This window comes from Amblyomma maculatum, chromosome 5 (assembly GCF_055883805.1).
Source record: "Amblyomma maculatum isolate TAMU_Amacu chromosome 5, ASM5588380v1, whole genome shotgun sequence".
NCBI lineage: Eukaryota > Metazoa > Arthropoda > Arachnida > Ixodida > Ixodidae > Amblyomma > Amblyomma maculatum.
Window position 1 is genome coordinate 35,682,836 of NC_139348.1, and position 18,480 is coordinate 35,701,315.

At 43.7% G+C, this 18,480-nt stretch overlaps 1 protein-coding gene and 1 long non-coding RNA gene across 5 annotated transcripts in view; one reads left to right on the forward strand and one right to left on the reverse strand.

Annotated features, from left to right (window-relative positions):
- LOC146188012 (uncharacterized) overlaps positions 1 to 13,025 on the forward strand; it is a 54,975-nt gene extending 41,950 nt beyond the window's left edge. For all 3 annotated transcript variants that reach the window (XM_084603593.1, XM_084603594.1, XM_084603595.1), the window contains 2 exons: positions 1,927 to 2,142; positions 9,153 to 13,025. In XM_084603593.1, coding sequence (XP_084459719.1) covers positions 1,927 to 2,142; positions 9,153 to 9,889 — 953 coding nt within the window. In that variant the 3' untranslated portion in view covers positions 9,890 to 13,025. The remainder of the gene's footprint in view (positions 1 to 1,926; positions 2,143 to 9,152) is intronic.
- Positions 3,003 to 18,462, reverse strand: LOC146188014 (uncharacterized). Of its 2 annotated transcripts, none has more exons than XR_014707474.1 (2): positions 18,311 to 18,462; positions 3,003 to 3,263 (listed from the first exon to the last, which is right to left on the reverse strand). It is a non-coding gene; the product is annotated as an uncharacterized LOC146188014 (long non-coding RNA). The 2 variants fall into 2 exon arrangements; XR_014707473.1 differs by lacking the exon at positions 3,003 to 3,263 and adding an exon at positions 10,323 to 10,452.
- Positions 18,463 to 18,480: the final 18 nt, after the last annotated feature.

Consider the following 18,480-nt stretch of genomic DNA (forward strand, 5'->3'; position numbering starts at 1 on the left):
CTTGGAACAGACTCTTGAAAGCATGTCTAGAAAAGATAGCAACAGTAGTTTTTTTTTTTGCATTCTGGCAGGTATTAGAGAATAATTTGAAATTGGCACTAATTCAACTGCTGTTCATGTGCATGCATTGCTTTGCTTGTTGATAGGAGTTGTACTGCATTGTCCAGTCTAGTGGTTTGATGCAAACAAATGATGTTTATGCCTGACCATGTTACTGACTGCTTAAACAGCACCTCTTGCTTTGTGCACCTCTTCCTCCCTGATGCCTCATATTTGAGTTTTTGTGATCTGACTACAGCAGTCTGTATTCTGTGTGGAGTATGCAAGTGTTACCTACCTTGGGGTGTGTCTTTGGTTTCTCTGACTGAGTTAAAAACTTGTGCGTACTATGTATTCTGTGTGGAGTATGCAAGTGTTACCTACCTTGGGGTGTGTCTTTGGTTTCTCTGACTGGGTTGAAAACTTGTGCGTATAGTTCATCACGTGTTCAGTGCATAGTAGTAGTGTTCCAAGGTGGTAGTGTTTCCTATCAATGAAACTTGGGCTGAGGCAGCACATTGTTTCATTGTGGAGCTGTTTGAAGACTGTGGTGGCTGTTTATAAGGTTATCCTGGAGTTTTTGACTTTTTTGAGAAAATCATGCAGCTGTTGTTCAAAAGTGCTTTGCCATTCTTGTAATTCCTTTGAATCCTACAGACAGTGTAGAGCAAACTTGAGCAAGACGTTGGGACTACTGTCAATTGGTGCAAGTTTTAAAGCTTTGTGTGATACTATGTAGGTTTTGTCAGGCTGTGGAAGCCCTGGTTCCTGCTTCACAGGAGCCATCCACAACCCCAACAGGAATCAATTCCACATCCAGGAACACTTGCATTGATTGTGTCTGACAAAATAGTGAATTGGTCACAGGCATCAAACACATGGGCTCCCATTTGAGCTCCCCCTGGGCTCTCATTGTGCTACAGAAACCCTTCTCTACCTTACCCCAAAGTAAATCCCATTTTCCAGAATCTTCCCATTCCTCAACGCCAGGTAATGCTGAACATTAGCGGTACAGACTATGGAACACTAGAGTTTTGGCAGCTACTGCTGTTGCCATGCAGTGTGCAGTGATGGCATGCATGGCATAACTGCAACTCGCCATGTCTAGGGTCTGAACAGTGTTCTGAAGACATTGACAAAAGTGGCTGTCTAATGCCAAATAGACTACTTGAGAAGGTAACAAATAAAAATGATTATATAATCATTTTTATTTGTACTGCTGAATTTTGCATTCACAATGGTTTTTGTTTTGTAAGTTTTTGCAAAAAGTGAATCTGGCTCATTCTTCTTGACAATCTCTGGCTTTTGTTGTGCCAGGTACTGAGCACGAGAGAGACTCATTAGACTGTTAACTTAATGCCACTGTGTCGCATAGTAAACCTTAACTTGCCATTAATTGTATATTCTTAAAACAGTCTTTGTTTTGGGCACTTTCAGATCACTGTCATTAAAGCAGGGATTATGAGAACTCGTGGTTCTAACGTGCTGCAGCTCATTTTTTAATTTCTTGCCGTTTATCTGGTAAGTGCAAGACAATTGTAAGCTGGAAGTGTCACCCTTAGCTCTGTAGATATCTTCTGTACGATGCCAATGCACGCCAGGTGGTCGAAGTTTTTGGCGCCCACCACTGCGGCATTTCTCATAGCCCGAGTTGTTTAGGGATGTCAAACCCCATAAACCAAACAAATCTTTGCAGATACCAAAAGTTACATTTTGTTTCCAAATTGACGTATTTATAATCTTCTTCTGTTAAGTCTACTTCGTGCATACTGGCAGATATGCTGTATGAAACTGCCTTCTGTATATTCACCTGCTTCTGGCAGAAGTGTCTAAACTAACTGTGTGTGGGCTGGCACCTTTTTTTGATACACATATTACTCTTTTCAGATGGTGGGTTGGAGATTGCAGATATCAAGCCTGTCATTCTTCTCGGGCAAGATGTACAGGGTGGGATGCACCCCACACCATTCGAGACAACTGCTGGTACCAGTGAAGGCAGCTGGGGAGATGAACAGATTGAAAAGGAGGTGCACCAGTGCGACCACTGCAACATGTTCTTCGCACATAGAAAGGATCTTGAGGAACACTTTCATATTCATACAGGCAAGTGTCCATACAAGTGCAATCTCTGTGGTTGCACCTTTACGCGACAGGGGAACCTAACTGCGCATGTTAGTTTACATTCTGACTATACTGAACCCTCTTCATACCGTTGCGATGACTGTGGCGCCAGCTTTGTACAGTGGGCCCACCTGCACGATCATATTCGTGACCACCGATATGGCCACAACCGACCATACCGTTGTGATCACTGTGATGCTGCTTTTGCTCTAAAGGATCACCTTATAGAACATAATCGCGTGCACACAGACCGTCCATACTCTTGTGACCATTGCAGCCGTAGCTATGCAGCGAATAAAGGCCTGGTGAACCACCTTCGCACTCACACTGGCGAGAGGCCGTACCAGTGCCAGCAAATAATTCAACCCTTAGGCAGCATGTGCGAACCCACAAGGGCGAAAAGCCATTCAAGTGTGAGTCTTGTAATAAGACATTCACACACAAGCACAATTATAATTTACACAAACAGAAAGAACACATCACAGATACTGTATTTTCTGGTGTATAAAACATACCTTTGTGTAAGATGCACACCCATATTTAAAGTCTTAAGATGCCCTGTTCTATAAGGTGCAGCTCAATTTGCCCATTTAGAGCAATGGGTGTTCACTGTATATGCTTGCATGACCATCGTAAAATGCTCCATGCCAGTGAGAACACTCAAGGGTCCGTATTCAGAGTTTGCATCATTATCGGAAGTTATCTCCCTAATCTTGAGTCATCTGATGAGGGGAAACACCAGAACTAGGAGTGGTGGCATTGAAACTGACATCTGGTTGTAGTGTTTCCAATAAACAGATGACTCAAAGTCAGGGAGATGACACTCGATAACAACGCAAACTCGGAATACGGACCCTGATAGCTTGAAATAAGGACCTTGATGCAATGCGAAATGATAAAAAATAGAACATTAACAAAAAATAAACCTTGCAGAGGCAGAGCAGCAACACTTTATTTTGCTCAAACTTTTCAAATGCTTCATCTTTTGACACAATATAAAAATTTTAGCTTATTTCTGCCACCTGTGCTCCTGAAACACTTTGTCGCCATCACCTGGCATCAGGCACAATGCACATAGGAAATGGGCCACACACCTGCAGCACCTGCAAAGCAAAGTGTGAAATGGCAAATTTAAATGTGGATCGGCTTTGTCTTCGTAGTGAGCTGTTGAGAAGTGTGCATGTCGCATCTTTCGGTATTTCATGCTACTAATGCTTGGGGCCTGTGAAATGACCGTAGGTTCCATGATCATAGAAGTTGTTACCGCCACCATTTCATGACGAAATTATTTATGTAGGAACCTTATGCAAAACTTAAAAAAATATATGTACTCTTATGGTGCATCATTGATAGGATGCACGAGCAAAAGTTTTGTAAAAAAAAACACTGTTTATACATTGGAAATTATGCTACCTAAAATTCATGAAGCTGTGTTCCTTTTCCAAACATTTGTTTTGAAACTCGTATATATCCAGCGTCTGTTACTGGCTACTTTGCCACGTTGCTCTTTACAAAGGAGCCTTTGTGAAATATGCACACATTTTACTGACCCTCATTGTCTTCTGAAATGCAGTTCTTCCATTGGCCATGAAAGACCTGTGTTTGTTGGAACCAGTACTCCACCAGTGTGGGTAGGCAGCTGGGTGTGTTCATGAAATTGTAGTCCACTGCAGTAGTCTGCTTGTATGTTTGTAAAGGGTTGCCGCTCAGGAAAAACTACCCTGTGCATTTATTGAGGAATATACTGCTTGGTGAACAAGTCATTTTGCTTTGATTTGGCAGGCTTTTTTCTTCGTATAAATGTAAAAGACATATGTGAAAGACGTTGGAATAGATAGATCGGCACACCATACTTGCCTACGATCATTAAATAATGTAGAACCCAACTTCTCTGATACTGTTTCATTTTCACTAACAAAATAACGGCTGTGACATGCGAAAAATATTGGGGTGTTGCCAGTGATGGGAAGAATGGCTGTGGCTTAGTTCAGTTAAGCAAGAAAAAGTATTGTTATGCTTAGTTATGCTGTTTTGCTAAGCCTGGTTGAACTCATGTCAATGACCTAGTTTACAGAGTGAAAGTTTGATTAAACATAGTCAGACAAGGCTTGCTGTGGTTTCAACTCCTCCTTGGCTGTCTGTAAACGTCAACGAAATGCAGCCGAAGCACTGGCTCCAGCGCGTGCCTCCTCCATGGCTGTCTTAGTACTTCAAGGCCAACACAGCTTGGTATGGGACAGATTGGCAGGGGTGGCTGTGGAGAGAAATAGTAAATTGGAAGGCTGTGTGGCATTGTGTCAGACAATACTGTGTATTTGGGGAGATATGTACCGGTATGAATAAAGTTTGTCAAGTGTGCAAGGAAGAAACGGTGGCAGATGTGTAAAGCAAAAGAGGCGAAGCGCCAGAATCGAGTGCGAAGAAGTGCAGTTCTTTGCACTGCACATTTTATGATGCCAACAGCCTGAGGTCAAATTGCAGTGCTGATAGCCTTGGCCCGACGAGGCCATTACAGCTCCGTACACAGCTGATGTAACCATTCTGGTGAACTGAGGCTGCATATCAGCAGTTATATTTTTTGGTGCAAAAGCACTACTGGGCTTTCAAAGACATTAGCAGTTCTAGGGTGGTGTCTGTGTAGGCACTGCCATCTTGTCTGCTGTTCAGTTTGTTGGAGGTTGGGGGGGAGATCAGAATACAGCCTTCCAGTACCTTTGGATCCTGACGCTGCTGCTAGGCTACACAGGCATGTTTGTATGGTTTGGTCAAAATGGGGCAGTGCATCTGTGTCGCTCCTGATGACTCGGGCATTGTACGTTGCGGTTCTCATCACAAGCATGCCCCGAGCAGTTGGTCGGCAGATGACGTGGCCAGGCACTGATTGGTAACCTTTCTCAAAGCTACCGGTCCCTTTGTTTGCTTACATTAAACGTGTGTGACATCAGCAGGGATGTACGCGTCAAATGGTTTAGCCTTATAAACTCTTGTAATGAGCCAGGTTAATTCAATCTTCAGGATGTCTGAGGTAGTTGGTTCATATCAGATGTGAAAAAGACACAAGGAAGACGGGACACTAGGCCGATCTCTTGTGCAGCCTCATGTCCTGTTGTCTTCGTGTGTTTTTCTTTTAGGCTTTAGTTTCACGTTTGATAATTCAGTCTTGTTCTAAAGGAGTAGGGTGCCTGGTCCTGCAAAATAGGAAGCAGCCTGCTTTTTTTGTACAGCACATCAAGCAGCTACAGTGGGGCAACCGGGAGCACCAATGTCATCTGCCAAGACCAACTATGCCAAGCTAGAGCTTTCGCATGTTGTACCTGGTTTAGCTGTGTTAACCGTTTCCAGTTTTTTTTCCATGCTTCACACGACCTTAGCACTTACAATCACAACCATCATTTGGTTGATGAAACTAAAACAGCATCAAAATGAAGTTGAATTATAAATTACTGCTCATTGAGGAATATCAAGGTGTTATCAATTTACACCAATTTGAAACTGATCCATGTATACTACTGATCAACACGTGATTTGAATGAAAATGTGCAAAGCTCTTGTGGCTAAAAACAGCGCTAACACAAAACGAAGGAAAGAGGGGATGCGTGTCGCCTCTTCTTCGTGTCATGTTGGCGCTATTTTTAGCCGCAAGATTATGCACCAAACAGCCTAACTTTCCACCCTGTTAAAGGTTTTGCGTCTACTCCTTTAAAGACCTTCCAGATATGTAGAAAAATTGTAGAATAAGGAAGTGCTTCATGATGGGTACGCAGATTTTTGGGAAATAGGGAACTGGTGCACAATTTAGCATCCTATTTTATACAAGCTTGCCTTGTGGCAATACCCAAATATCTAAGACCTATTGTTTTGCTAGATTTTTCACCAGTCTGGGAACTGCCCGCTTCTACTGAAGCCATATACAGTGAAACCTCTTGGAAAGACAGTGCTGGCAGTTTTTTCTTTACAGTGAGACTTCAATTGCAGGGGCTGACATTTAAATTTTAAAATTTCTTCCCACGAACTGTTCGAGAATGGAATGGCCTGAGCCGCAATGGCATGAAGTGTCCAACATTCTTTTTCAGATGCTTTAAGATCATTTTTAGTTACAATTAGTTACAAACTTGGTCCTTGTTTATCTGTGCACTTTACTCTCTTTTTGCATTTAGCCTTGTGCTATCTACCATTGTTTACCCTGTGTTGGCAATCCAACGGATTTCTGCATTAGCTTCTTGTGCACACGTCCACACATTAATGTTTCTTGAAATGACCTTCCACATGATGACACTAGCTGTTCATCATTGTTTGCTTTTCCTTGCCTGTGTTGTATCATTGCAATGTCATCAGCAATGTGCATATTGCACATGCCAGACTCTAAGGGGTGCAGCACACTTTGTATTATTGTGCACTGACTTTCTGCCTTCATGTATGCTGTTTCTTAGTGCCATATTATTGCATTTCCTTATACATTGCCTTACTTTTTTTCCTTTCAACATACATTTTATGTAATAGCCACTCCTGCCAAGGGCCTTTAGTCAAAGGCTGGCAGTATTACTGAGATAAATAAACAAATAAACCTCTTTAATTAGTATGTCATGTTGTACATGCAGAGCAGTAGTACCTCCAAACCTAGTCATCCAAATATATCCACTGATTTGGTAAAGGATGGTACCCAAGGCACTTCATGAAAGATATCAAACACAAACATTTTAATTCACACGGCCACAGAAATGCATTGTGTACTACTGAGGTAGCCTCGTAGGCACTAGTGTAGCCCTAAGGTTCTTAAACCATGTCCAGCACTCTTAGGCCCAATATTTGGTTAAGCAGACAGAGAATGCCTCTTGTGCACATGGAGGCATTTTAGATTAATCCTTCCTTGTTTATTTCCTCAAAGTGAACTATCTTTGCAGTCATGTCAGTACGAATACCGAATTCCTCAAGTTAACTACTGTCCAGAGTTACATGGGATATTCAAAGTGCCACATTTGCAGACTTATTTGTGATGCATTTTTCATATAACTTAACTTGCTTTCAAAAGCTGGCTTGCAGAAAATAGAGCATTTAGCTAAATAGGAAAACTGATGTTTTCTGCACGAAAAGCCTTTGTAAGCATCTAGGTGCAGGGAATAATGTATCCAAATATTTTTATAGTTTGCAGATGCATAGTGGTTTTAAAGTGCATTAGTCAATTCTGAGGTGTACGTATATGCTCCTGCCTATGTGCAAGTAGGAGGCAGCTTATGAAAACACGACTGTTGCTGCTAATTTCTGCTGCAGTATAATTGGGAATTTATAAAAAAGAAGTGCAGTCACTCACAGTGCTGTGCTACAAGCCATACCTCATGCTAACTTATTTTCTTTTTCAAAGCTAGTCCCACTAGCCCTTCAAATGCTAGGTTGTGCAAGGTTATCGCTTGTGCTGTCACTGACTTAATTTGTTCACAGTGTCCACTTGTTTCTCATTTGTTACAAGTTATTTGCGGCTGATATTTCGGCATACATTTTATGCTCCTATTTTCATTTCAAAACTAAAGTGGTTTATATGTGGTTGAGCCACTCTAGGCTCGGATTGATTTCCACATTAAGTTGCTTTAGCCACAGAGCTAAGTAAGCTGTGACATGGAGAGATGGGAGGTCCTATTAGAAAATGTCTCATAATCCACTCTTCAAGTTCTCCTAGACTAGCAAGTTGTGATTTTTATAAATGCATGGATCTAATGACTCCACTGCAAATGGCATTGGGGTTTTCTTATGCTGCTTGCTTTCTCTCGTTTTGTAGGTACTGCATTTGAAGGCAAGGAGTACAAGGCGTCGGTCAGGGCAGACAAAACAGTTTCAGTGGGGTTGACGCTTATGTCTTGTAAAATACTTCAGGGGATCTCACTATGTGGTGTGCAGTCGCGCATGGAAGATATGGACCACACCTTGTCGGTCAGAGCCTTCTGAAGCATTAGTGAGACATAACACGAGCTTTTTGCTTATGCTTGTAATGTTTTGCTTTTGCACGTGAAGGCAGCAAACATGTATTTCCATTAGCCGAAGGGCAGAAGTGCTTGAATGAGGGAGTGTGGTCCATTGTATTCTGTTCGTGGCTACATGTGGCGCTGTCCATCTATGCCAGTAGTGGAGCAATATCATTAAAACATGAGTGAGAGTGACACTGAGTGTTCCAAGTGCATCATTGTATCTATGTTCATATGCACGGCCCACTGTGATAGTAATTTTTAGGGTTCTGAAAACATTGACAAATGAAATGGGAATGTAATGTCAGATAGATTATCTGAGAAAGTAGCAAATAAAAATGATTGGATAGTATTTATCACAGTAAAAAGATACTGCTGAGTTTTGCATTCGCAATGGTTTTTGTTTTGTAGATTTTTTGCAAAAATGAATGACTGCCTGATGATTCTCTGGCTTTTGTTGTACCAGGTACTGAGCATGGGAGAGGCTCATTAGACAGTTCACTTAATGCTACTGTGTCATGTAGTAAGCCTTAACTTGCCATTACTTGTACATTCTTAAAGTCACCTTTTCCTTAGACACTTTCAGGTGCACTGTGATGGAAGCAGGGATTATGAGAACTCGTGGTTCTAATGTGCTGTAGGTCATAATTTGGTAATTTCTTGCCATTTACCTGGTAATTGCAAGGTATTTGCAAGCTGGAAGTGTCACTCTTTGCAGATATCTTGTGCGCGATGCATTGCAGGCCAGGTGGTTGAAATTTCCAGTGTCTTCCACTACGGCATTTATCATAGCCCGAGTTGCTTAGGGATGTTTGAACCCCGTACACCAAGCAAATCGCAGACACCAAAGTTAGGCATCTTGTTTCCAAATTGACGTCTTTATAAGCTTCTTTTGTTAAGTCTACTTCGTGCATACTGTCATATGCTCTATGAAACGGACTTCAGTATATTTATCTGTTTCTGGCAGAATTGTCTTGTGAACTGTGACTATGTGTGGGTTGGCACTTTTTTTTTGATACACATATTACTCTTCTTTAGATGGTGGGTTGGAGACTGCAGATATCAAGCCTGTCATTCTTCTCGGACAAGATGTACAGGGTGGGATGCACCCCACGCCGTCCGAGACAACTGCTGGTACCAATGAAGGCAGCTGGGGAGATGAACAGATTGAAAAGGAGGTGCACCAGTGCGACCACTGCAACAAGGTCTTTGCACATGAAGAGGATCTTGAGGAACACTTTCATATTCATGCGGGCGAGCGTCCATACAAGTGCAACCACTGTGGCTGCAGCTTTACGCGACCGGGGAACCTAACGGTGCATGTTCGTACACATACTGCGTCCCGTTCATTCTGTTGTGACGAATGTGGCGCCAGCTTTGCACAATGGGTTGACCTGCAGGATCATATCCGTGGCCACCGACCACACCGTTGTGATCACTGTAGTGCTGCTTTTGCACTGAAGGATCAGCTTGTAGAACATAGTCGCGTGCACACAGACCGTCCATACTCTTGTGACCATTGCAGCCGTAGCTTTACAGCGAAGAGAGGCCTGGTGGAACATCTTCGCACTCACACTGGTGAGAGGCCGTACAAGTGCAAGCTGTGCCCCATGTCCTTTGGACAGACTTCAACCCGTATCCAGCATGAGCGAAGCCACAAGAATGAAAAGCCATTCAAGTGTGAGCTTTGTAAGAAGACATTCACACGCAAGCACAATTATAATTTACACAAACAGAAAGAACACATCACAGATGCTGTATTTTCTGGTGTATAAGGCATACCTTTCTGTAAGATGCACCCCCCATATTTAAAAGCTTAAGATGCCCTCTTGTATAAGGTGCAGCTCAGTTTACCCATTTAGAGCAATGGGTGTTGACTTTACATGCTTGTGTGACCATCGTGAAACGCACCATGCCAGTGAGAACACACAAGGGTTCGTATTCAGAGTTTGCAGCGTTATCGAAAGTCATTTCCCTGATCTCGAGTCATCTGGTTAGTGGAAACACTGGAACTAGGAGTGGTGGCAATGACACTGATATCTGGTTCCAGTGTTACCACTAAACATGACTCGAGGTCAGTGATATGACACTTTTGATAATAGTTTAGTTAAGCAAGAAAAAGCATTGTTATGCTTAGTTATGCTGTTTTGCTAAGCCTGAAACTCATGTCAGTGATAGTTTACAGAGTGAAAGTTCGATTAATCATAGTCAGACAAGGCTTGCTGTGGTTTCAATTCCTCCTTGGCTGTCTGCAAATGTCAACGAAATGCAGCCGAAGCACTGGCTCCAGCGTGCCACTCCATAGCTGTCTTCGTATCCAAGGCCAACACAGCTGGGTCTGAGACAGATGGGCAGAGGTGGTGGTGGAGAGAAAAAGTAGGAGACTGGAAGGTTGTGTGGCATTGTATCAGGCAATATTGTATATTTGTGAAGATATATACCCCTGCAAATAAAGTTTGTCAAGTGTGCGAGGAAGAAACAGCAGCTGATGTGTAATGAGGCAAAGCAGCAGAATCGAGTGCGAAGAAGTGCAGCTCTTTGCATTGCACATTTCATGATGCCAACAACCTGTGGTCAAATTGCACTGCCGATAGCCTTGGCCCGATGAGGCCAGTACAGCTACATACACAGCTGACGTAAGAATTCCGGTGAACTGAGACTGCATATCAGCAATTATACCCTTTTTGGTGCAAAAGCACTACTTGGCTTTCACAGACAGTAGTACTAGTGTGGTGTCTGTGTAGGCACTGCCATCTTGTCTGCTGTTCGGTTTGTTGGGGGTGGGGTGGGAGATCAGAATCCAGCCTTCCAGTACTTTTGGATCCTGACAGTGTTGCTAGGCTACACAGGCATGTTTGTACGGTTTGGTCTTAATGGGGCTGTGCATCTGTGTCGCTCCTGATAACTTGGGCATTGTACGTTGCAGTCCTCATCACAAGCATGCCTCGAGCAGTTGGTCTGCAGATAGCGTGGCCAGGCACTGATGGTAACCTTTCTCAAAGTTACCGGTCTCTTTGTTTGCTTACATTAAACGTGTGTGACATCAGCTGGGATGTATAGTCTTTGTCAAAAGTTTAGAGTGCAGAGGGTCTGCTTCTTAACCACTTACTGCGGCTTGTATTGAATTTCCAGTATTCCAACTTTATTGATGGTAAGATTTTTTGTCCTACCCCCTTCAGTAGGAAGTACCTCAACTAATGCTACATCAGCGCCACTATTCGGCTCAGAAGTAGACCCACCCAGGCTCTACACTTTTGACAAAGGCTGTACGTGTCAAATGGTTTAGCCATTTAAACTCTTGTAATGAGCCGGGCTAATTCAATCTTCAGGGTGATCTGGATGTGAGGTAGTTGGTTGATATCAAATGTGAAACTGCAGCCTAACAGAAAAAGAGTCAAGGAAGACGGGACACTTGGCTGATCTCTTGTTCAGTTTCATGCCCTGTTGTCTTCGTATGTTTTTCTTTTAGGCTTTAGTTTCACATTTGATAATTCAGTCTTGTTCTAAAGGAGTAGGGTGCCTGGTCCTGCAAAATAGGGAGCAGCCTGTTTTGTTGCACAGCACATCAAGCAGCTACAGTGGGGCGAACGGGAGCAGCAATGTCATCTGCAAAGACAAACTATGCCAAGCTAGAGCTTTTGCATTTTGTACTTGGTTTAGCTGTGTTAAATGTTTCCAGTTTTTTTTCCATGCTTCACACGGCCTTAGCACTTACAATCACAACCATCATTTGGTTGATGAAACTAAAACAGCATCAAAATGAAGTTGAATTATAAATTACCGCTCATTGAGAAATACTATCGAAGTGTTATCAATGTACACCAATTTGAAACTGATCCATATATACTACTGATCAACACATGATTTGAAAGAAAATGTGCAAACAAAGTTCTTGTGGCTAAAAACAGCGCTAACACAAAACGAAGAAAAGAGGGGATGCGTGTTGCCTCTTCTTCGTGTCATGTTGGCGCTGTTTTAGCCGCAAGATTGTGCACCAACCAGCCTAACTTTCTACCCTTTAAAATTTTTGTGTCTACTCCTTAAAGACCTTCCAGATGTGTAGAAAAATTGTAGAATAAGGAAGTGCTTCATGATGGGTATGCAGATTTTTGGGAAATGGGGAACTGGTGCACAATTTAGCAGCCTATTTTGTACAAGTTCGCCTTGTGGCAATACCCAAATATCTAAGACCTATTCTTTTGCTAGATTTTTCACCAGTCGGGAACTGCCCGCTTCTACTGAAGTCATATACAGTGAAATCTCTTGGAAAGACGGTGCTGACAGCTTTTTCTTTACAGCGAGACTTCAATTGCAGGGGCTGACATTTTTAAAATTTCTTTCCACGAACTGTTCGAGAATGGAATGGCCTGAGCCGCAATGGCATGAAGTGTCCAACATTCTTTTTCAGATGCTTTAAGACCATTTTTAGTTACAATTAGTTACAAACCTGGTCCTTGTTTATCTGTGCATTTTACTCTTTTTTTGCATTTAGCCTTGTGCAATCCACCATTGTTTACCCTGTGTTGGCAATCCAACGGATTTCTGCATTAGCTTTTTGTGCACACGTCCACACATTGTTTCTTGAAATGACCTTCCACATGATGACACTAGCTGTTCATCATTGTTCGCTTTTCCTTGCCTGTGTTGTATCATTGCAATGTCATCAGCAATGTGCCTATTGCACATGTCTGACTCTAAGGGGTGCAGCAAACTATGCATTATTGTGCACCGACTTTCTGCTTTCACGTATGCTGTTTTTTAGCGCCATATTATTGCATTTCCTTATACATTGCCTCATTTTTTTTCCTTTTATCATACATCTTATGTAATAGCCACTCCTGCCAAGAGTCTTTAGTCAAAGGCTGGCAGTATTACTGAGATAGATAAACAAATAAACCTCTTTAATTATTATGTCATGTTGTACACGCAGAGCTGCAGTACCTCCAAACCAAGTCATCCAAATATATCCACTGATTTGGTAAAGGATGGTACCCAAGGCGTTTCATGAAAGATAGCACACAAACATTTTAATTCACACGGCCACAGAAATGCGTTGTGTACCACTGAGGTAGCCTCGTAGGTACTAGTGTAGCCCTAAGGTTCTTAAACCGTGTCCAGCACTCCCTATATTCGGTTTAGCAGACAAAGCATGCCTCTTGTGCACATGGAGGCATTTTAGATTAATCCTTCCTTGTTTATTTCCTCAAAGCGAACTGTCTCTGCAGTCATGTCAATACGAAGAAGACGTGTCGCTGAGCACTGTGGCTATATCGTGTCCAGTAAGATTTCGAACCACTTCAGTAGTCCGCGCCCACACAGCGGCCATCAAACTCTAGAAGATGAGCATAAAGGCCAAGCATTCCGTGCGTGGCAAGAAGATCGCCAAGGACGCAGCCCTCCGGGTAGGAGCTGCAGAATGCCGACGTGGCCTTGCTGCTAGGCCTACTGGGGCTCCGTGGAGCCTCAGTGCTGATGTCAAGCATGGGGACGCCAATGGACCCTCTGATAGTCGCTGTGAGTACAACGATAGGCTGCGGTAAAGAGCCGTTACTTGGAGCCTGCACTTGGCTACAGAGCAACATGGACATTACTTTGAATACGAGGACAACGCTCGGGCAGCTACCCGAGCTAAACGATACACATCAGGCTATGGATGTGCAACAGGAAGTAGTCACTAAAGCTTCTCAATGGACACCCCGGCTCGTCAAACTACCTGAGCCGCCAGTCAACGCACCATTGGCAAAAAAGGTAAGGGCCGCCCCTGATAAGCTACCTTCTGCTTATCCAGCACCAGCCTCGCAGCAATCCTTCAGAGTGCATATTAGACCAACAGTGCAGTTTGATATCACGGATACCCACCAGAGCTATACAGAAAGTGATAGACACAGTGCGCTTGGTACTACAGGTTACCAGGGGTTTGTAAGCCACAGGGCATCTAATACTGTCACAGTACATTTAGCCACACTTGAGGATGCACGCAAAATGAGCACAGTAACACAGATTCCAATCACTGCAGAGGAGTATCTTCCTGTCCTGACATATTTTGCGTCTGGTCCAAACACTCGGCGATGTGTCTATGACCTAGACCTACAAGATTCCGCGGAGACGGTGGCCAGAGAGCTCGTATCAGGAACACATACTGTGTTAGCCGCACGTCGTATGGGGAACAGAGCCACTTTTCTGATCACATTACAGGGACCAGATACTCTTCCGGACAGATTTTACTACAACGGCCGCATAGTGTGACCCAAAACGTGTAAACCTAGACCGGTGCACTGTTACAGGTGCTACAGAGAAGGCCATACGCAGAAATTTTGTCCATATGGAGTTAACCCCGAATACATAACTGAATCTGGAGAAGCGGAATTCAAATGCCGCCTATGCAAATCTGATGATCACGATATCACTTCCTCTCAGTGTCCGACAAAAAAGCGAAAGCTCGAGTTAGCAAGGGCTGGACGACGGAAACAATGTGCACCGTTATTGGTTAAAAACAGATTTGCAGCTCTAGCCGAAGAGCTGTTTGATGATCCTCCTGAAGAAGAAGAGCCTGTTGCGGTGGTTGCACGCAACAGTGCATCTTTTGCTTCTACGCTGAAAAATGGACGACGCACAAAACTGAGCACAGTGACATTCACTGCTGATGAATTTCTGGAACTTGAAGACTGCACAAGCCAGCAGGATGCAATAGAAAAAGAAATTGCGATGCTTTCAGCACAAATTGCACAGTTGCGGCAAAAGAAAGCGCGTATAGCCCAACGCCGAAAGGAGAGTTCAGAAAAACAAAGAAACGCTTGCAGGCAGTACGACAGCAAGGTTAGTGAGTGCTCCAAATTGTAAACCTGCCGCTAACACACCAATATGGGAGGCGGTACTGGACACACTCAACTGACACACCTCATTCAGAGCAGCTTACATCATGGATAGACGTAGCCAAAACAAGTGCAACAGATTACACAATGGAACTGCAGAGGGCTCTCTAATGAAGTTGGGGAAATCAAGACAAAATTATTGTATGGCAAGTTGCATTCATGGGTGTTCTTGATACAGGAACATAATAGGTTATATTCAATAACAGGATATATAGGGTACCAGTGTCCTATCCCTGATAAACGAGCAAGAGCAGAGGCCGAAATGCCAGGAAAAGCTGCCGTCTATATTAGGGCCAACATTCCCCAAACGCCACTTGTCTTGAGCAAGTGGTGCAACACTCAGCAAGAAGTAGTTGCTGTACTCGCGCGTCCAAACAAAACTCCCCTTATATTGGTGTCCGTGTACGCTCGGCCAAGAAATACAGTACTTAATCTTGGATGGGTTAAGCATATTCGCCATTCATATTCTGGAATTGCGATATTAATCGGTGCAGATTTTAACACTCCGCACACTGTATGGGGATATGATTATGATTCTAAAAGGGGTGATTAAGTTCATACTGCCTTCACAGAAATCGAATTTACGCTGCTAAATCATCCAGGAGTCTCAACACTACCTGCAACACACGCTCACCAGACTTGATGTGGTGGAAGGGCCCTGGTACACCACAATGGCAGGCGGAATTAGGTAGATGCGTGGGGTAGTGACCATGTCCCCATTAGTATTGGTCTTAATTTGGGACATATGAAGAAAATTCGAAAGAAAGCTTCTGTAATACATTAGGATGGTGTACGGCAGGATACTCGAACTCATTCAGTTAGCCTGAATACTCTTGTTACCACCCTTCAAACGGTACTCAAGGATCACACCATTACAACTACAGTGAACGAAGATCAGCCAAATCCCGACCTGCACCTACTAAAACTTTGGGCACACCGAAAATGGGCCGAGATACAGGCTGGTCGGCATCTTGAAGACGTGCAAAGAAAAATTGAGGTAAACAGAGTGATGGCACAGGTACGCCGATATAAAAAACAGCTGGCTCATAGGAGATGGGATGAATGATGCAGTCGTTTGGGCTCGGGAACGACCAACAAGGCCCTCTGGAGGACTTTCCATGGCATGGAAAAGAGGCGGCAGGTTAAAGATCATGCGGAAATTATTAGACTCACATTACAGCTTAAACCAGAGGAGTTTGCAGATCAGGCTGCTGCCCTTTTCTTCCCGAACCGTGCACATTATCCGGTGCCTTCACCGACACTACATGCGGTTGATAAAACAGGAATAACATCACCATTTACCAAATTGGAGTAATTGGCTACTATAGAAGATGCGAATGGTAAAACTGCCAGGACATGACGATATTCCTTATGAAGTCTTCAAGAATTTAGAAGGAGCCGCGCCGCAGTCGACAGCTTGTTGGATGTGGTAAATGAGGTATAGCAAGAAGGAGACATTCCACTCTGCTGGAAACACTTGGTGGTGGTCCCTATACCAAAGGCTGGGAAACCTCCAACAAGCCTAGAATCTTTGTGGCCTATCTCGCTAACACCCACAATTCGCAACATCTATGAAAAGATGATAGCCACTCGCCTGTCATGGTGGTTGGGAAGTAATAAAATATACTTTGCTCGACAAATTGGGTTCCGAACAAACCTTGGCACAGAAAATGGACTGGCTATGCTCACTGAAGAGGTCATACACGTGTCACCTTATAGCCACCTAGTGCACACTGTAGTGGCTACCGACGTGGCGAAGGCATACGACGTGTTACATGCCAAGATTCTTGGCAACAGAATGTATGGGCATTCCCTTGCAGGTCATAAAAGCAGTACATAATCTGCTTAAGGACAGGACGTTTTCTATCCGGATAAACGGAAAACAAATTGGCAATTACACCTCAAACAGAGGCATGCCATAAGGGTTAGTGTTAGCCCCTTTGCTATTTAATTATCGTACTGATCCCATTGGCGTGGAAATTAGCTGAAATACCAGAAGTGCGGTTCATGATATACGCAGATGATGTTGCAATTTGGTCTGTTCATAAACAACTTGAGAGACAGAATCGGTATCTGCAAGAGGCTTTAAATACCATAGATGAGTATGTCCAATATGGAGGTTTGGAATTGTCACCTCAAAAGTCCGGTTACATTCATGTTGCAAACAAAAATGGAAGAAAACAATCGGCAACTCAGAGTCACCCTAAAGATTGGAAATCGGGCATTGGAAGAGGTGGACGAGTTGGGAGTTCTTGGCCAAGAAATTCACAAATCCGGCAAAGGAACACAATGGCTTCATAAGGTGAAAAAAGTAGCTGCGACTTCCTTAAACTTGGCAAAACGCATTTCGTCTAGGGGAGGAGGAGCTCGAGCGGACATGGCAAGACGTCTTGTACAATCGGTGTTACAGCCGAGGATACTATACCAGGCCCAATTCCAAAGACTCGCGAGGCGGCAGTGGGCGAAATAAATAGAAACGCAATGCGCACAATCACGGCCTTACCGAAACTTACCCCTATCCCTATTCTCCAAGAGTTTGCACAGATAAATACGTTGACAGAATTAATTGAACGAGAGGCAACAAGGGATATGAAGCGAAAGTATGTTATGCCCATAGCATCCTTGTACAACGAAGTGGCAGTTCAAGCACCACCAATGGCTGACCCCCCTCCGTGGGAATGCACGACTATTACGACAAACAAAACCACTCGGCTTCGTCGCAAAGAAAAGCTGGCATCTCGACCTCTGGTTGATGCATTTCCAGGTACCTGCGTTGCATATACGGACGTATCAATTATAGAAAATGGCGGTAAAACAGTAGCCTACAGTGAACTAAAGGTACATAAAGAATATGTTTCAGAATACCCGGACCCGCTTGTGATGGAACTCTATGCAATCCACGATGCTATGCAGGCCATAAATAAAACAATTCCATAACAGAAGCCCACATCTATACAGACTCCTTAGCTGCTATAAAACAACTGAAGAACGTGACAAAGACGCTATGTGTAACTCAGGAAATCCACGCACTCAATAATAATAATAAAAAAAAAAAACATACGCGTCCAGATACATAGGACACAAGACGATGCCGTCAACGCTGAGCAAAGAAAAGTTGACCATCTCACACACGAAGTTCCAAACACTAATGCGCCCCCCCACCAGGCTCCCTTTTGATGCCCGCTCCGCTATTCCCACCTTAGCCTCCTATTTAAGGAAAAGTACACGTGCCATCATTCCCCCGTGTGCATTACCCCTCCCTCATAACTTAACGAGATTGGAGGAGGTTTCCCTTAGAAGGATAAGAGCTGGGGCGGCCCTTACCCCGTCTGTAACATGCCGATGGGAATCTCAAGCAGACATAGGACCAACCACATGCCCGAAGTGTTCCACACCAGCTGCAGAAGTGGATGTTCGCCACCTGCTGTGGACTTGTGCAGGGACAACGGCATCAAGGACACAGATTCTGCGCGAAGTGGGACATACTTCTAGGG